Consider the following 20,940-nt stretch of genomic DNA (forward strand, 5'->3'; position numbering starts at 1 on the left):
TTTCTCTGTGTCTCTTATGGGATGTGAAGAAGTCACTACAGGTATATAACTGTAGTATCTAGTTTTCCAAGCTTAGTGATTTAAACTCATAGAGTGTGTTCATTTACTTTCTCCTCACTTATATTGGTTTTCAATTCCCTACTAACCATTTTGGGTCTTTTGTTTTGATCCAAATATTATTCTCCTTGGCTGATTAAAAAAAAGAAGCAAAAATACAGGTTGAGTAGTTCAGCCTTTTGCTATCTTCTGTCATTATTGTCATGTTTTCATAGGTTTGGGCTAGATTGTGAAGGACTTTTGTCGTCAAATTCAATAATCTGAACTTTATTTTATGGGTAGTGATGGAAGAGCCATTGAAGATTTTTGAACTGAGAGGAATGGCTTGTTTAAAGTTATTTTTGGTTCAAAATCCACCTCAGATATTCACTAGTAATGTGGCCTTGAACGTAAGCTCTCAGTCTGTTTCTTCATTTGTAAAATGGAAATAATAAGGATTGTGAGGTTCAAATGAAATAGCATATGTAAAAGTTAAAGTGCTATTAGTATTTTTTCCATTATAGGCATGTTGATGACCCTGGGCTCCTAAAAGCCCTGCCAGTGGAAAGCAAGACATAGCAGCTTTTTAGCTTATGAAGCAAAAAAAAAAAAAAAAATCTTCAAGAACAGATTGGAGACAGATTGTATGTTTGAAGTCATAAGGACTATAGATTTTAGAGGTCTCCTGCTTTACCATTCTGTAAGGGGGCAATTTTCTTGCCTTAATTATGCCAACTGCAGAATCACATACCCATCAAGAGAATATTGAGATGCCAAAAAAAGAGGGGCTCATACCAATTTGGTTATTAATAGGTTTGATTAGGGTTAATTAGGTTGATTGGAGTTTATTCCAAGGGAGTTTACTTACAAGAGGCCAGTGTCCTGGATAGCAACTGGCCAAGGTAATATCATGAATCCAAGCACCAACCCCAGACCAGGTCAGGTATCATACAGAAAAAAGAACAAAATAGGTATAGTGCCAGGAAGATCCAGAGTCACCTGTAAGTTTTTTCATGGCATAGTTGGATCTTCTGTTGCTGTTTATGTTTATTCAAGGTAGTCTTTTTCTGAGGCTCTGGTTCAGTTCCCACTCCTTCCTCCCACCCTCCCTGCATTTCTCATTTTATAGATAAGGAAACTGGGATCCAGGGAGGTTAAGTAATTCACCAGGCTCACATAAGTAGTCACAGAAGTAGAGGGGCCACATGGTACAAATCCATTATTCTATTCTCATGAAAATTTGTTCATACGAATTTGTAGACATGGCATCTCTGTAAGACAATCTTAACAAGGCTAGAGGAGTTTTGATCTGAATTGGTTAAAAAAAAAAGTTAAGCTATGACTTAGTGCATCCAGGTTATCTTGAGTGCCCAGGACCCTTTAATATGAGATTTCCCTCTTCTTCTCCATCCCTTTACTTCTCTCTCTCCCTCTCTCTCCCATTCCCTCTCCCATTCCCTCTTCCTTCCTCCTTCCCTTTCCCTCTCTCTCTTCCCCTTTCTCCCTTCCCCTCTCTCTACTTCTCTCTGTCCTCTCCCTTTCTTCCTCCCTTACCCTCTTCTTCCCCCCTCCCTCCTTTTCTACCTCTCCCCATCTCTCAGTTTCTCCATCCAAATCTTTTCATCTCCCTCTTCTCCTCTCCCTCCTTCCCTTTCCCTCTCCCATCCCAATCTTTCTCTCCTGTCAATCTTTTCCACTAAGGGCAAGTTGCCTGGAGATTCCCTGGCTCTTACTAGAAACTTCCCTTCCCGAAACTTTCTAGGAGACATACTGACTTATTATATGACTTATTATAATCTTATTATTCTTCCCCTCCTGTACTATCCTAGCTTCTTTTTATCCAGGTTATTTACCCACCTCTCCTTTCCCTGCTTGACCCATCCTTGGTTCCTGCATACAACCTCGCCTCCCCACTACCTAGTTTGCCTGTTTTAGCCATGAGTCTCCAGGTCCACACTGAACCCCAACCTAGTCTTGTCTGAGCAAGTTTTTTTTCCAGTTTTGCACTGAATAGTCTTGACACTTGTGTCACTCACTGCCTTACTTTCTCTATCCCCCCTCCACCTGCCTTCTTAACCTATTCCTGCATATTCATAACTCACACCTGCCAGTCTTACCATTCCTGCCCTGCCCTGACTCCAAGAACTGCCAGACACACCCTGATTAATTTTACCTGACCTGGCCCATCCCAGAGGCCTGAAGTGACTTGCTTGAGGTCCTGCAGCTGGATAGTAGCTCATCCAGGACTTAGCCCAGGTCTCCTCATCCCTACTAGCTTATTACTTTTTTTTTACTAGAATGAAACAAAAAAAATAGTGACTGTCAATAGTCAAGGGCACTGGATTGTTGTTAATTACTGTTCACTCTTGAGAATAAGCCCCTTTCAAGAGGATTTGGGTTCATATGATTTGCTCAGGCCAGTGACTTGCTCAGGGTCACATGGGTGTCATGTATGGCCTAGTTGCTAACCAATTTATCTTTTTTCATTCAACATGCTCTAGCTTCAGCTTGGTTGTCACTGGTTCTAGTTTGTACCTACATGCTGGTTCATCTCATGGGTATGAGACCCCACTCCAGCCCATCCTCCACTCAGCTATTAAAGTGATTTTCCTATCTTCCTATAGTGTTGGTCTGATGGCATCACCCCATCTTGGTATACCCCAGCAGTTCTGTCTCACCTGCAGGATCAAATACAAACTTTCCTCTTTGGCATTCAAAGCCTTTCCCAGTCTTCTACCTTCAACATTCCCACATGCTCACCTATCCAGTGATGCAGGACTCTTTACTATTCCTTAGACAGTCACTCCATCTTCTTGGCTCTGGACATTTTCTCAGGCTATCTGCCATACTTTTCATGTCTACCTCCTGGTTTTCCTCAGTTCCAGCTAAAATCCCATCTTATATGAGAAGCCTTTCTTTCTCTTTTCTTTTCTCTTCTCTTCTCTTCTCTTCTCTTCTCTTCTCTTCTCTTCTCTTCTCTTCTCTTCTCTTCTCTTCTCTTTTCTCTTCTCTTCTCTTCTCTCTCTTCTCTTCTTTTCTTTCCTTTTTTTCAAGGCAGTGAGGTTAAGTGACTTGCCCAAGGTCACACAACTAAGTAATTATCAAATGTCTGATGTTGGATTTGAACTCAGATCCTCCTGACTCCAGGGCCAGTACTCTATCCACTATGCCAACTAGCCCCATGAGAAGCCTTTCTTGATCCCCCCCCTTAATTCTCGTATTTTCCCCTCTGTTTATTACTCCCCTCTGGTTTTTCCTTTTTGTAGGTTATCTGGACATAGTTGTTTGTGTTTTATCTACCTTTTTAGGCTGTGAATTCTCTGAGGGAAGACCCTATCATTTGCCTTTCTTTGTATTTCATTGTGAACTTAGTACAATGTTTTACACATAGTAGGTGCTGGTTAAATATTTATTGATTGATTGATTTCTGGATGAAGCTGCTTTTGGAGAGGCATCATAGTAGCGTTTGAAGTCTCCAAGATGAGGGCATAGGGGGAAAAAAGGGAGATCATCTCTGTTCATGACAGTGACCTAGGATCAGGACCTAGAAGTCTTTCCAGAAAACTCAATTTATTTCCCAGGGATTTATTCGGATTATGGGGATCCATGTAAACTTTTGAATCAGTGGAAAGAACGCTGATCAGATGAGCAGCATCAGCAGCAAACATTGGGATCAAAAGTCATGAGCTTGCAGTAAAGATCAGCGTCAGCTCTGTGTCCTGTTAGACTGGGGAAAGAGACAGGGAAAGAGCAAAACCTGAAAAAAGCTCCAAAGAATAGTAGTTAATTGAGGGCAAATTGAGAGTTATGGGCAGAGCCTCTAAGATGCCCCAGCTCAGGAGAGCTGATAGGACCCCATTCACTAAGCCTCAGACTTTGCATGTTTCCAGAGGATTAAGTCCATACACTTTTTCTGATTGCTCTGGAGAATTCCTGAAATTTTATGGAATTGCCTAAAAGAGTAAATATCATCCCTCCCCTCCCACTCCAGGAATCAACTTTTCCTGGGATTACATTTCTTAAATTAATATAGAATTTATAGGTAGAAGGGATCATTGAGATCATTTGGTCTGAATCCTTAATTTTACAAAGGAGGAAACTGAGGCTCAGAGAGATTAAGTTATTTGTTCTATAAGGAGTAGTAAGTTTCATACATAGAATTTGAATTGACATCTTTCTGATTCAAAATCCAGTGATCTTTGGGGCAGCTAGGTGGCATAGTGGATAGAGCACTGGCCAGGAGTACCTGAGTTCAAATCTGGCCTCAGACACTTAATAATTACTTAGCTGTGTGGCCTTGGGCACACTTAACCCCACTGCCTTGCAAAAACCTAAAAAAAAAAAAAAATCCAGTGATCTTTTCCAAAGCATGATTGCATTGATTCTTGTCAAGGAAGAAAGCACCCAGTGAAGGTGAGTTGTATCCAGCCAAGTCTACTTCTCTTCATCATCAAATATCTATACATAACTTTAAGACTTCAATATATTTGAAGCTTTATAATCTCATTGGTTTGGGTTCTCTGCCATCATCAATATAAACTGTAACGAAGATTCTATGACTGAAAAATGTATCACCTGATGATCATCTGACATGATTCTAGAAATGTTAGCTATAAGAACAAAACAAGAGGGAGATTAAAGTATGAACAGTGGCAGAGCTGAAGCAAAATTATTCCTCTCTGCAGGTAACATGATGACTTATTTATAAATTGCTCAGACTCAGCAGAAAAACTTATCAAAATAAGAGCTTAGATAAAATTTTCTTTAGGGTTGGTCTGGACATATGATTTTATCAGTACAGTGTTAGAATACAAAATGACTCATAAAATATTTCTATTTAATATTTATATATTAATATTTATGTATTGCATTAATAAAAATCATATATATAACAGAAATTCCATCTTTAATGAATTATGTAAATTGATAAAGTATCTGGGAATTAATTTATCTAGTCCCACTCAGGTCTTATATAAATATACGTACAGGGTATCCAAAAAAGTCTGTTTTAAGCTATAATAGCTGAACTATCAAGACTTTAATAGCTATTAAAGCTTTAAAGGGAAAGCTAGGTGATACAAGTGAATAGACAGCCAGGCTTGGACTCAGAAGACTTGCATTCAAATCTGACCTCCTGAATATAGTCCTGTAAACTACTATGTACTAACAGAATAGAAACCCTTGCAAACAGAATAAACCAGGATAAAGAGTGTTGACTGGATCTCAAATTGCAATATGAAATAATTGTCAAAATTATTGGGCACTGATTAAAAATGCAAAAGCAGATGATCATTGAAACAGACTAGGCAAGCAAGACTCAGAAGCATTCGAATATAGTAGTCTAATTTTCAATACTCTGAAGAACACAAAGTATTGAAGGAAGGACTCTCTGATAACAAAAAGAGTCAGGGTGAATGAACCTGAACCTAGGTCTTCCTTATTCACTCTATCTATTGAGCCATGCTGTCTTTTATATGCATCTCTTACTCAGGTGCCATATGTCCCTTATAAGTGGAGGTAATTGTCTTATGCTGCAAATTCTTAGAGGGCTGGGATCAGGCCTTTGTGGATACCTAATACAGAGTCAGGTGCAATTAAGCTTTCCCTCCATCCTATTAATAACACCTTTCATTTATATGATGCATTGCCTTTAGACTTCAAAGCCAACTCCATTCATCATTGTCTTTAATCCTGACAAAACCCTGTGAGAATGCAGGTTGGCATGTGGATCTCATGACCCCAGGCCAGGAATAGCCACAAAAGTTCTATCCTACGAAAAGGACTAGCAAGAGGGCAGGACTAGATACCATAGAGCTGGGGAGCCAGGATCCAAGATAGCAAAGAGTAAGAAAGATAATAAAATGGGAACAGGGATGATGACATCTGATGATCTGATGATGCTTTTTGTCCCATTTTATACTGATTTCTGGTTTCACTTGGTAATCATACTTGGAAGGGGGTCATTGGCCATCTGCAGGTCAAAGTTGCCCCTGACTGAGGCTGTAGCAAAGCTTATAGACCTCAGAGGTCATCCACTACAATCTTCAACCTGAAATCTTTGCTCTAATGTCCGAGTATGCTTGCTAACTTTTTCCCCTACTGGCCCTCTGATTTTATTGATGTAAGGAATTCTGTCAGTGCAGATCAACGTCTATTCTTGACTGTTGTTTAGATTTTTCAGCCGCATCTGATTCTTTGTGACTCCATTTAGGGTTTTCTTGGCAAAGATAATGGAGTAATTTACCATTTTGTTTTTCAGTTCATTTTACAGATGAGGAAACTGAGGCAAATAGGGTTAAGTGGTTTGCCCAGGGTCATACAACTAGTAAGTGTCTAAGGCTGGATTTGAACTCAAGTATTCCTAACTCCAGACCCAGAACTCTATCCACTGTGCTATGTATTAGCTACCCTAGTAGACTATTTGTACTTCATTTTTGAAGAGGGTCATGACATCACAACAGCAACAAAAACTGCTGCCCTAATATCTACTCTACATCTCTACAACTGAGATGGGTTTTTTTGCGGGGGGGCACTGAAAGATTAAGTGACTTGCCAGGGTCTGCACAATTAGGTCCTCAAAGGTCTTCTATCCACTATACTATACTGCCTCTTTGTTTACCAATTTTAAGAAATTCCCTACCCACACTAGTTCAGATGAGATTTCAAGTTGAGAATGGGTCTTCGACTATTTCCACATGGATCCCATCAAAATATAGAGTTTGAAAAAGGCATGCATTTCTTAGCCTTAGTATCTTAGTATCTTAGCCTTATTAGTTTTGGGGAATGTGAGGAAGGAACCAGAGAGTGAACATGTTATCTTTTCTTCTCTGAAATATGAGGGTGTGGTGGCATTCTCTCTCTACCCCACTACTCCAAATTCCATTAGGAGAACTAGAAACTGTTGATTCTTCATTGGGGAACAATTGGAGAGACTTAATTTATTAATGATTTGCCTTGTTTGTGGAACCAACCAAGAAATGGAATTGATAACTTCCTCCACCTCCCCTTTTCCCTGGTTATGAGAATTCAGGCAGAAAAGTTTCTACTTGACAGAAAAGAGATATAAAGTCAATACTCAGCAAAGAGGATGCAACCTGCTCTGGACTGCTCAGGGAGAGGAGGGCACGGGGAGCAGGAACAAGTCACGCTTTAATCACGCCTGCCAAGTTCTTAATCACCTCCTCTCTGGGGGAGATGAAGTTACTCGTTGAGAATAGAGCTCCAGCTCAAAGTCTGACTTGGCACAATCTTCTTACTCTCTCTAAGCTTCAGGGGGAAGCAAGGGCTGAGCTGCAGACTAATGATACTGGAGGAGGCTAATGGGACATAACTCTGGAAGGGCTTAAATGGAGCTCTGTGGGTGGTGTGGGTTAGTCATTTTGCTAATCCTCATGATTTCTGAGTTCAGTGATCTGTGAGAGGGCAACTATTACCCAATCACCACCCCTCTGGTGAAGCAGCAAGGTGGCACAGTGGGTACAATACTGGGTCTGGACTCTGGAAGATTCATCTTTCTGAATTCAAATCTAACCTGAGACACTTCCTAACAATGTGACCCTGGGCAAGTCATTTTACCCAATTTGCCTCATTTTTCTCATCTGGAAATGAACTGGAAAAGGAAATGGCAAAGTACCCCAAGAAAAGCCCCAAAGGGGGTCACAAAGAGACCGAAAAACAACTGAACAACAACTGTAGTGTTAGACTGGAGAGACAGGACAGCAATGCTATTCATCCTCTGTTACTGGCTTTAATTTGCTCCTCTCTTCACCTTCCTTCTGAGCCAGGCAGACCTTGTTCTACCTATCTCCCTTTCTCTTCTACATGGACTTGCATAGAATATTAGAACTGGGAAGAACCGGAGCTATTGTTTAGTCCAGTCTCATAATTTTGTATTTATTTTTGTTTTGTTTTTAGATCTCTCATCCTTTGGTACTATTCTTGGTCTAAGCTGTCTAGGCAATTTGGAGCAATTGGACTGAAGGTCTGGGTTCAAATCCTGCCTCTAACACAGACTCTGACCAGTGCAAATCACCCTGACTCTTCAAAACTGTAAGTTCCAGACCATTTGCTGATCTATATGGGGAGAGGGCATGTCTCTACCTTTGAGCTACCCACACTGATGACATCACCACTTTCAGGGTTGTTATGAGATAGCAGTATATGGAAAACACTTTGCAACTCTGAAAGCCCTATTACAGAAATGATTGCTATTATTATCTCACTATAGTCTTATAAATCTAATTACTTAATTGTAATTCTCCCTCTTGGCTAGAGTGTAAGCTACTTTAGGTCAGGGACCCTGGTTTAACCTTCTTTTGCATCATTCCATTGCCTAAAGCAGTGCTGAGCTTAGAGTTTGGAGTTTGAACTGGCAAAGGAGACGTGACTGTGTGTATGTGCTAACTCTCTCTACTGAATAAGCAGATGTATGTCAGAAACAAGTCTTAGGGAGTTGTTCAAAGCACCCAGAGAGATTCCAAGCGACTTGCCCAGGTTTGTAGTAAACAGAAGCCAAATGACACAACAGAAGACACTTACCAGCCAAGTAAATCACTTCAACTCTTTCTGCCTCAGTTTCCTCAGCTGTAAATGGGGACAAAAAGAGCATGCTATCTCCTAGAATTGTTGGGAAAATAAGTTGAAATAATATTTTAAGAGCTTTGTAAATCTTAAAGTGTGATATAAATACTAATCATTATTATTATTAAATGACCTGAGGTCAGGTTCTCTGGTTTTTCTAAACCTATCACTTCATTAATCCTATCATTTTACAGAAAAAGAACCTGAGGCCCAGATTCATTCATTTACATACTGTGCCTCATGCAATTACTTATAGGCAGAACTGAGACTAAATAGATCCAGGTCATCTCGCTATTAATTCTGTACCTTTCCGATGAAAACCTACAATTCTTGTCTGGAATCTCAGTGAAATGAACTCAGATAGAAATGAGGCTACTAAAACAAACATCAGGTTCCCTGTGGGATGCATATTGACTTGGAAAACATTAATGTCTATCTTCAATTTTATATATATATATATATATATATATATATATATATATGCATATATATGTATATATATATTATTTTTTAAATACTTCCAGTTACATTTTGGGGTACAGTTAAGTGGCAAGTGGATAGAGTGCAGGTCTGGAGTAGGAATTCCTGAGTCCAAATACAGCCTCTGACACTTATTAGCTGTGTGACCCTGGACAAATCACTTAAGCCTGTTTGCCTCCATTTCCTCATCTGTCAGATGAGATGGAAAAGGAAATAAGCATTCCAATATTTTTGCCAAGAAAACCTCAGAAGGGGTCACAAGAAGTTGGACTTGACTGAAACAACTGATCAATAACAATTTTTTAATTTGTTCCAGTTCATCCCAGTTTTATCCCATCTCTTTGTCTTCCCCTGTTTTCTTCTAATTTTCTTTTCAGATCTTCATTTGTGGTCAACTGAATGAGGGAAGTAGAAGAAGGAAGAAAAATAAAGAATTTCCTTTAACCTTTTAGTCAGCTTAACCTTTCGATACAAAAGGTCACTATATAACGTATTAGATATGGAGGGAGAGGTCCTGGGTTCAACTTCAGATGCTTGGAACCTGTTTGAGGTCATGTCCCTTAACTTCTGTAGCCTTAGTTTCCTCATCTGCTTATTTTTCCAATTATATATTTGAAAGTTTTTCAACATCCACTTGCATATTTATAAGTTACACATTTTTTACCAACCTCCCTTACCACTCCTCCCTTCAATAACAAACAGTCTGGTAAAAGTTGTCCTTTTATGTGTGTACATTATTTACAAATTAGTCATTTTGTGTATGAGGAATCAGTTCTGTCATCTCTTAATATGAGCTGGGTAGATTAGATTAGAGATCCTTAACCTGGAATCGTGAAACTTGTTTAAAATTTTTTTATAATTATATTTAAATGTATTTCCTTTGTAATCCTATATTTATATGTGTATGTGTATGTATATATTTACATACATGAATTCACACATATGTGCATACATACATATGGTGGCAGTCAGGGTTAAATGACTTGCATGGGATCACATAGCCAGTATTGTCTGAGGTCAGATTTGAACTCAGTTCTTCCTGACTCCAGGGTCAGTGATCTATCACTGCATCATCTAGTTGCCCCATCCTATATATTTTATTCTAATTATTAAAAAAAATTATTCTTAGAATTATGGATTCTGTATGGTTCTTATTAATAATGAACTACATAGTTTCCAAAAGACTTCACAAGGCTACAAAAAGGTCCAGGCACAAAAAAGGTCAAGTAGTCTGCAATTATATAATTTCTGAGGTTCCTTCCAATTTAAAATCTTTGACAAGATAGGTTTTATTGCATGGGCTTATTGATTTAGAGTTGGAAAAGACCTCAGAGGTCATATAGGAGATTTTACAGATGGATAAACTGAGGCCCAGGGAGTTTAAATATCCAAGGTCCACAGGTAGTAACAATTCCAGGGGGTGGTTCTCTTTCCATTGTATGACTCCATCTCCTTTGAACATGATCTGTTTTGCAGTGTCTGTTTTGTTTCCCACCCTAATTCTGATTTCCGGCCTGGGAGAGCAAATGAGGACTCCTATTCCATGACCTCCCATGGACTTTCCTTTCCTTGCCTTCAGGATGACCATTGTCTGAGATCTTTCCCACAGTTAGGGCCTGGGAAAAGCAGAAGCTCTAAGGGAGGCTCACAGGCCAATCCTTCCTGCTCTTTTGCACCTTTGGTTTCCTCTGAGGCTTCTCTACACCAGGGAGGCAAGTCCCAAAATCCCAACAGTGCTCTGGGATAAGGAAAGGGAAGAAGCAAGAGCACTGGGAGCCAGTGCTTTGCCAAATTGGGAAAAACACTCCAGCTCCATTGAACATCAGATTGCCAATTATCCCTCAATATAAACTCCTCCCCAGTTGCAGGAACCTTGATTTAACCCACTTGTTGTGTGGGTTAAATGAGACTTTGTTTTTATAGGATCATTTCTTATTTTCTACCATAATAGCTGATCTGTGGTTCGATGTACAGGAATGTGCACCAGCTCCAGAGCCTCCCTCCTCCTTTGTCTGGGCAGATTGTCAAAGTCTGATAGGGAGGTTTGGCTCATCTCTCCCCATAGTTTAAAATGTGCATGAGTACAGTGCTAATGTATAGTGAGGCAGGTGATGCTAAAACTAACCTTGTTCATTCAGCTCCTATGCCCAGGAGAATTTTTAGAGATAAATGTTATGGATAGAGGTAGAATGGATTGAGCACTAGTTTTGGGGTCAGGATTAGGGCTTGAATGTTGGCTCTGCTCCTTACTAGCTCTGTCATGTGGGCAAACCATTTGACCTCTGTAGGGTTGGGTGAGATGGCACACACCTATAATACCTGCTGCTCAGGTAGACTGGGGTTAATGGGTTGCTTGATTCTAAGATGCAGTTGGCTAAGGCCAACTGAATGGCTGCACTAAATCCGGCACCAGCTTAATGGACCCTCAAGAATGGCTGCCCCCTCACTCAAATCCAATTCATTTGCATGTCATGGTATCAGCTCCCTGTTGTCATAGTCTTCTTCAAGGAAGCAAGGACAAAAAAATTACTCTTTCTAGATTGTAAGCTCCTTGAGGACTGGGGCCTTATCTAAATGTTTAATCTTCTCAGAGCCTTAGTAAAATCTAAGATGCTGAAATGAATTGAGCTGCCTAATAAAAGAGACTCTTTGGGAAATAACTCACTCTAGTAGGAGAGCTTCACCTTTGGTCTGACCTTCCCTACCTGTCAGGGTCTCTGCTTCTAACCTGCATCATGTACCTTGTATTCATTAGCTCTTCAGCCTCATAGGGTTGGCTCCCATCTGTGACCTTTTATCTCTACTGGCCTGGTTCAACCCTCCCTTTTTCCCTCAGGGGCTTGAGTGCCCGGAGTTCCCTGGACAGGGAAGAGTTGAGAGGGCTGTTAAGTTCTGACAACACATCTTCCCAGTGTAAACTCAGGTTTTAGATGAGAAGCTTGTCAACATCAAGCTATTCAGAATTCGTTTGCATGATAGTGGCATCTGGTTGAAGCTTTCTTGGAGGGGAAATCTAATTTGAGAATTGCATGTGACAGACAAAGAAACTATACTTTCACAGCATCTCACATAGGTATGTTCCTGCTAGTTCTCTGATGGTTGAAAAACTGTGATTGTAGGGAGGCAGGTGCAACCCGAGAGATTTTTTTAAAAAATTGATTATTCAGGGGTGCTCATATCTGGGACTCTCCTTGGAGCAAAAAAACCTTCTGGCCCCAACATCTTCAATGATCTGGAGTTAGCCATTTTTTTTCCTCTATGGTTTCCCCTAGAAAATATTGACTTGGAGAAGTGTTATCTTCAGAGTATTTGCTAAGTGGAACTGGGAGATTTTATGCCTTTAATTATCTTCAATCATTATAATAGATACAGATTTTCTGATAACTTTCATTCACTCATGATAAAATCAGGAAGGGCCATTAGAGGTCATTGATTTTAGGGGAGAGAAGCTCATTCATTCATTTATTTATTTATTCATTCATTAAACATTTATTAAACCCCTTCTATGTGTCAGACATACATATCATTATATATATATATTTCACAAGATTAATATATTACATAATATATATAATATATATAATATATAATAAATTATGTATAATAAAATGAATAATTAAATACTTTAATTATTTAATTATCTTTTTTTTTTTTTTTTTACTAAATGTTATTGACTGATTGAAACATTGAAAGATTCTAGATTGTATTGCTGTTGTTCATTCTCAAACAGGACCAATAACATAAGGAGAGTGATATTTTGACTTGCAAGTGAATTGGATTTAAGTGAGGTAGACCTGAACTGGAACAAAAATGAAGCCGTCATGATCTTCAAGGAGCTTACTGGGTAGGGACAGGGTAGACCAGACACAGAGAAGTGCATGATATTTGGAAAGCAAATTGAAAGTAAAGGTATGTGTGAATGGAGCGAGCATAAATAATTAGGGAGGGACTAGAAAAGCTCTCCTGGTGTGGGGTGGGAGAGGTGGGTGATGTTGATACCTGAATTGAACCTTGAAAGGCTTCAGGCCTTCTAAGGTGTGAAGAAAGAAAAGAGAGTATTTCAGGCAAATGAGAGGCAAAGTGGGAGATAGAATATCATGAACAAAAACAGCAATGTCAGTCAATAAATATTTGTTAAACACCTCCTATAAAGGGGGCACAAGAAAGTCAGTATCAAGAAGCTCACAATCTAGGGCTGGGGAGGGGAGACAAGCCAACAAATATGTCCACATAAGGTATTTTCAGGATAAATAGAAAATAATTAACAGAGGGAAGACCCTAAAAAAAGTGATTGGGAAAAGCTTCCTGTAAAAGAGGGAATTGTAGTTGCAATTTAAAGCCAGTAGGCAGGGATGAGGAGGAAGAGACATGCAGGACAGCCAGGGAGCATAACTAAAGTTGAGAGGTGGAGTGTCTTGTTAATGGAACAGCTGGGAGAAGAGTTTGGCTGAGATATAAGGTTTATGAGAGGGAGTAAGAGAAAATAAACCATAGATTTGAATCATGAGTTTAGAATGAAAATCTCTCAGGTTCCACGTGCCTGCCTAACAATCACAGCTTTTCAACCATCAGAGAACTAGTGGGAACATACCTATGTGAGACGCTGTGAAAGTATAGTTTCTTTACTTAGGTCATGGAGTGGAAGTCAGCTTATGGCAGAAGTCCTAAACATGTAACATGCTCAGCTAGGTGTCACAGAGGTGAGAAAGATAGGCTTAGAGTCAAGGAGATCTGAGTTCAAATCCTGCCTCAGAAACTTTCTAGTATTTGTTATTGAGCTAGTCACTTAACCTCTGTCTGCCTCAGTTTCCTCAGGTATTTAACCTCTTCTTTTTTTACAGATAAGGCAAGTGAGGATTCAGAAGGTAAAAGAACTTTCCTAGAGTCACACAAGTAATAATAGTGAACACATATATAAAGAATTTTAGGAAAGGTAGGTGATACAGTACAGAAAGTACCAGACCTGGAATCAGGAAGACCTGAGTTCAACTACAACCTCTGACACTGTGTGATCCTGAGCAAATCACTTAACTCTGTTTGCCTCAGTTTCCTCATCTGAAAATGAGAGTAGGAAATGGCAAACCACTCCAGTATCTTTACCAAGAAAACTTCAAATGGAGTCATGGGGTCATGAAGAGTCAGACATGACTGAAATGACTGAACACAGCAAAAATATTGCATATTAGGATTTGCAAAGTGCTTTTTATATATTATCTCATTTGATCTTAATAACCCTCTAGTGAAGTGACGTAGGTGCTATTATCATTCCCATTTTACTGTTGAAGAAACTGAGACTAGGAGAGATTAGATAATTTGCCCAAGATCATACACCTGATAAATATCTGAGACAGGATTTGAATTTAGTCTGGCTCCAAGCCCAACATTCTACCCACTACCTCACCTGGAAAGATCTGGTGTCAGATTCTGGATCTTTTCACTTACCCCTTATATGGTTTGGGATCTTAGATTCTTCAGGTTGAAGGCATCAGGTTAGAGGAAGCTATGGGGAATGAATATAGAGGGGTAGATCAAGAAGGATCATCTCTCTTGCATTTAATCTAAGAAATATTTAGAGAAAAAAATAGCCTTTATGAAGGAGGGTGCTCTGACCTTCTTTGTAGCCATCTATTTGCAAAGAAGAAAATTCTTCCTGGTAAGAGAGAGAGAACACTAAACAGCTGGAAGCTGATCTCTCTGATCCTCAGTTTCCCTTTTTTCAAACTAGTCATTAATAATATTTGCACTGGTCAGTCAATAGACCTGTTGTCTGGGAAGCACTTTGGAAACCCTAAAGTGTTTAAGTAACTATGAATGTTTATTCTATGTAGTCCAGCAAGCGTATCCATTGTCTTTACCAGGGATGTTTTATATGTATTTTTCTTTTCTCCCCCCCTCACAGGTGTGAATAGCATGGATCATGAGGTGATGTCACTTATGGTGGAACACCTAATTTCTATGTAGTTCCCTCCTGGGCAGCTGTTAAACCATCCAAGCAAGAACTTGTTTGACACTTCCTTCCTCCTCTTGTTGAATCCTCTGTGGCAATTGTTCCAGTGTTTTGCTAAACGTGTCCTGTCCTTGTCAAGGCCAGCATTACTCTGGTCCCCATGCTCCTCTGCTTGTCTGAACATGGGCACAGGATGGGCAGAAGACATCCAGGGAGTCCCAGGGGCTTAGGCCTGGGTTGGCTCCGGCCCTCTTGAGACCCTTCTGCTCATGATGGTGGCATCCTGGGGTGACCACCATGCCCATTACCCAGGACAACGCGGGGCTGCACCTCCCTCTCCTCCTCCAATGGCTGCAGAGCAACCTGCAGGAGACCCAGGGAGGGCCCGAGCACAGACTCTGTCAGTCAGCCATCCAGAAGCTCCGGGAATACATCCAGTTGAACTTTGCTGTGGATGAAAGTACCATTGTGCTTGACCAGAGCCCCCTTGAGATGGAGATCTGTACTGTGTACCTAACCAAAGAGATGGGAGATACAGACACTGTGGGGCTCAGTTTTGGGAACATCCCTGTTTTTGGAGACTATGGAGAAAGACGGCGAGGTGGGAAGAAGCGGAAAACTCACCAGGGCCCAGTTCTAGATGTGGGCTGCATCTGGGTGACTGAGCTAAAGAAAAACAGTCCAGCTGGGAAGTGTGGGAAAGTGAGACTGAGGGATGAAATCCTCTCCCTCAATGGGCAGCTCATGGTCGGAGTTGATGTCACTGGGGCCAGGTGAGTGGTAGTTCAGCCTATTAACCAGTGGCCAGCTTGGTGACAGGCGTCAATGCTTACTCAGGTCATGGGGTAGAAGTCAGCTTATGGCAGAAGTCCTAAACATGTGACATGCTCAGCTAAGTGTCACAGAGGTGAGTGAAATTGGTTTGGAGTCAAGGAGATCTGAGTTCAAATCCTGCCTCAGAAACTTACTAGCTATGTGTCATTGAGCTAGTCACTTAACTGCTGTCTGCCTCAGTTTCCTCATCTGTATGAAATGGTTGGATTCAATGACTTCCAAGGTCCCTTCTATGGTATCGTTTTTAATTGTGGAGCCATACAAAACATATTTACATTTAAGGCATGTTGTAAAAAAAAAAAATCAAGAAAAAGAAAAAGTGAAAAAAGCATGCTTCAGTTTGCACTGAGTTCAACAAGTCTCTGTCTCTGGAGGTGAAGAATATTTTTCAACATGAGACCAATGAAATGTTTTGGATCATTGTCTTGATCAGAATGGCTAAGTCATAATTGATCATCATAATAATATAACCATTATGATATACAGTGTTCTCCTGATTCTGCTCACTTCATTTTGCATCAATTCATGTAGGTCTTCCCAGCTTTTTCTGAAATCATCCTAGTCATCATTTCTTATAGTCCAGAAATATTCCATCACAATTACATACCACAACTTGTTCAGTCATTCCAATGGAGGATTAATCCTTCAATTTCCAGTTCTTTGTCCCTAAAAAAGGAGCTACTTTAAATATTTTTGTAAATGTGAGTCTTTTTCTTTTTTTCTTTGATGTCTTTGAGTTATAGATCCCACAGTGGTATTGCTGAGTCAAAGGACTACCTTCTTGTTTCAAGTCCTCTTCTTTACCCTGGACAAAGTCAATTGTTCTCCATACTCTTATCTTTCCATTCTTCAGCTGTTCTCCATGTAGTTGCTGAATTGATATTCTGAGGACAAAAATCTGACTCTATCACTGCCCTGCTCAAAAATCTTCAATGAGTCTTTCTTGCCTCTAGGACAAAATACACATTCAGCCAGGTATTTACACAGATTGGCTCATGGTTACCTTGCAAAATGTACTTCCTATTATTCCCTTTCATACATTCTACTTTCCAACTAAACTTGCAGAATAACCAGACCCTGAACTTGCTCTTTCACTTCCTACATCCCAGTGCCTTTTATAGGCTGCTCCTCATGTGCCATAATGCCTCACATGTTCTCCCTGTTCACTTTTACTTCATAGAATCTGTACTCAACATGGATAAAGCACTTGAACTCTGAACTTCAGTTTCTATATCAATAAAATAATGGAAAATAATACTTTAAGGATTTAACTCTTAGGATTGTTGTGAGTCTCAAATGAGATAATATATGTAAAGAGCTTTGTAAAATGTAAAGCACTTTTTAAATGCATCCATTAATAATAATGAAAATAAGAATAATGATAACTATCATAAATTATTAGTAAGTATCTAGTAAGATCAGTATGCCAAGCACTGGGGACACAGAGCCCAAAATGAACCAGGTCCTGCCCTTATGGAGCTTATATTCTATCTGGAGAAACAATATGTACATATACAAATTATATAAAAAGTAAATACAAGAATCTATATCATAGGGAGGAGAAAAAGAGGAGAGAATTTGGAACTCAAAATTTTCTAAAATGAATGCTAAAAAAATTGTATTCTTAATTGGGAAATATTTAATGAAATAAAAAACACTTTTAAGAAAGTAAATACATTACTTAACCCCATTGCCTTGCAAAAAAAGAGTAAACACAAGGTAATTTGAGGGGTGGCAAGATGAGGAACTAGTGAGTGGAGAAGTCAGTCACTTCATGTAGGAGATAATGTTTATCTGGGCTTTGAAAGAAACTAGGAATTCTAAGAGGCTTAGGTGAGGCAGAAGTGCATTCCAGCATAGGAGATAGCTATTCAAGGATACAGATAGAAGATGGAATATTATGTATGAGGAACAGGAGCAGATTAAGTTTTTACTAGACTATCAAGGACATGAAAAGGAATAATGTGTAACAAACCTAGAGGCAATAGGGAGGCTAGTGTAGTTATAATGATGATGATGATGATGATGATGATGATGATGATGATGATGATGATGATGATAGTAATAATGTTTGTCCTTCATTTTCATAGAAGACCATAACATCAGGGAGGTAATCCCATGACAAGCACATGAATTGGATTTGAGTGAGAAGGTGCTGTGCTAAATCACCAGCCTTACTTTCTCCTCCAGAGTCATCTTGGTCCAGTGGCCAGATATGGATCAGGATGACTGCAGATAGCCCTGGATGTGAGGCAGTCAAGGTTAAGTGACTTACCCAAGGTCACACAGCCTGAAAGTAGCAAGTGTCAGGCTGGATTCAAACTCTCACCCTCCTGACTCCAAGGCCTGTGTTCTATCCACTTTACCACAAAGTCACATCTTTTCTTTAGGGAAATCACTTTGGTTATTGAATAGAGGATTGAATAAAGAAGGCAGAAATTTGAAACAGGGAAAACAATAGGAACCTATTAGAGTCCATTATATCATATGTATTACTATATATTATATATAATTATATGTCATATATCATAATATTACATAGATAGATAGATAGATACTTGTAAATAGTGCAGGTGAGGGGTGATTCAGGCCTGGATTAGTGTGGTGGTTGTGAGTAGAGGGAAGGAGACATTTTTGAGAGATGTTGTGGTTAGGATTAGGGTTAGAGTTGTAGTTAGACAATAAAACTTACCAACTTATTGGATAATATGGAGTGAGGAAAAGTAAGGAATTAAGAGATAATATAGAGATTGTGAATCTGATTGACTAGAAAGATGATAGTGCCTTCAATATAAATAGGGAAGTTAGTATCATGATAAGATTTAACTCAGATGCAGTTGAACCTGTAATATTGAGTCTGAGTCTATGAGTTTTCCATTCCTGCTACAATCCTTTTTTCCCTCAGGTTAGTCCCAGAATCTTCACTTTGCTCAGGATTGTGATTAGGAAGGAATAAAAGGCTCAGGAGACTTAGCCACATGAGCAGAAAAGACCACTATTCTGAGCAGAGTTTAGAGTTTTCTGTAGAAATCCCCCCCCTCCTTGATGTTCCCAGCATCTGTGCTGAACGTTAAGGTGCAGTCTGATGTTTAGATTTTGGACACATGACTCAGCCTGCATACCTGGTCCATAATTCAGGGTTTTTCTGTTGGTGGTCTCCTGGTGCTGCTGGCCAAAGGCTGAGATGAAAATGCACTTTCTGCTGAGTGAGTTGTTTTTATTTTTGACTTTGAAAGTAGGCAGATTGTAAAGGGGAGACTGACTAAGCAGGGTGTTCTCTGTCCAATACAAGGAGCACTTTGTAGGATGGCACTCCACTTGGCCAGGGTATTCTATAAGCAAACATCAGATGAACTGTATGAGGACATCTTGTTCCTGGCTGGCACCATCATTCAGGACAAAAAATCAAACAACTTTTTCTCCCAATTAAAAGGCCTCTTCTTGAATAGGATTATATTTGCTTCTTAGCAAACAAACTTTGACTAGATACTTTAAAATGAGAATGAAATTAGGTTATGGAGATCATTCAACCCCGTTCTCAAGGAACTTAGACTCTTGGTAATCCTCACATCTGAGAATAATTCTGTGAGACTAGACTTAAATGAAAGAGGAGAGGTCTTGATGTATGAAGAAACTAGGAAGAGCACAAAGCACATTCATTTTAGACTTCCGAAGTGAAATAGAGCTATCTTTCAACCCAAACTTGACTTGAACTTGCTTTTAAAATGAAAGCAATCTTGAATGTCTAGTTTCTCCTAGAAAGCTTTTTAAATCTTCAATAATTATTGCATGTGAGAAGCAGTTACAGAGACAGTGCTAGAAAAGGTGGTACGAGTAATGAATGTTTCTTAAGACAAGTACTGTAGTTGGACAGGGAATGATATAATATATTTGAAATGTTTTCCATAAGAAGTGGTTAATTTTTTTTTTAAATTGGCACTCAGTGCTCTAGGTTTCAGCAATTTAGAAAAAAGTCATCTACTAAATTCAGCAAATACTTAGAGTTTTACTATATGAAATCATGAAATACACTATGTATGGAACCCTTCTTTCACTGATGATGTCAGATAAATGAACCATTAATGCAGAAAGTATTATATATTTTCAAACCACTTTCAAATGATTTCATTTCTCATTCCAACTCCTTTATTTTATAGTCAAGCCTAGAAAGATTAGATGATGTACCTGATGCCCCACAGCAGGTTAGTGACAGAAATGCCTCTAGACCCCAGGCTCTTTTTCTCCTGGCCTAGTATACTTTCCATTATATAACACAATTTTCACAGTATCCTGGTGAAATAAAAAGGATCACCAATATTATAGAAGAGGAAACTGAGGCTGGAATGGTGAAGGGACATACCTCAGGATTTAGGAAAACCTTGAACTAAAATAAACAAATAAAGAATAGATCTATCCCTCAGACATATCCTTATCAAGTTTCCTTTCTTGACACTGGGATCCATCTATGGATCCTGAATGAGGAGAGGCCAGAACATGAACCTGCCTCCCTCATTCCTGATTTTCCCCCAGATTGTTATTTCTGGTTCAGGGCTGTCAGTTCTCTTAAGAGAGGGACCATCTCCTGCCATCTTGTGGCTGAAGGCAAGTACAACAAACAAGAACAGTTGAGTTTTTGAGGCCACTCATCCTAACAATGACCTGGGCTGGAGACTTCCAGAGCTGTGAAACTTTTTCTTCTGAAATTTGTGGTGGTGGTGGTAGGGGTGGTTTAAGAAACTTTCAGTGGGAAATAAAGGGAAGAATTATGTAAAACAAAGTGTATGGAGGAAAATTGTTTAGTTTGTTTCAGTTGTGTCCAATTCTTCATGACCCCATTTGGGATTTTCTTGGCAAATTTTCAGGCTCATTTTAGAGATAAGGAAATTGAGGTCCACAGAGTTAAGTGACCTACTCAGGGTCACACAATTTGGAAGTGTCTGAGGCCAGATTTGAACTCAAGCAGATGAGTGTTCTTGACTCTAGACCAGATACCCTTTCCACTGTGACACCTAGTTGCATAGTGTCAGATACACCAAAAATAAAAGCTAACACTCATGCTTTGT

General features: G+C 39.5%; 1 protein-coding gene across 6 annotated transcripts in view; it reads left to right on the plus strand.

Annotated features, from left to right (window-relative positions):
• PDZD2 (PDZ domain containing 2) overlaps positions 1–20,940 on the plus strand; it is a 511,304-nt gene that overhangs the window by 148,186 nt on the left and 342,178 nt on the right. For all 6 annotated transcript variants that reach the window (XM_074207985.1, XM_074207983.1, XM_074207981.1 and 3 more), the window contains 2 exons: positions 7,951–8,085; positions 14,996–15,816. In XM_074207985.1, coding sequence (XP_074064086.1) covers positions 15,341–15,816 — 476 coding nt within the window. In that variant the 5' untranslated portion in view covers positions 7,951–8,085; positions 14,996–15,340. The remainder of the gene's footprint in view (positions 1–7,950; positions 8,086–14,995; positions 15,817–20,940) is intronic.

Source organism: Macrotis lagotis, chromosome X (genome assembly GCF_037893015.1).
Source record: "Macrotis lagotis isolate mMagLag1 chromosome X, bilby.v1.9.chrom.fasta, whole genome shotgun sequence".
In the NCBI taxonomy this organism is placed as follows: domain Eukaryota; kingdom Metazoa; phylum Chordata; class Mammalia; order Peramelemorphia; family Peramelidae; genus Macrotis; species Macrotis lagotis.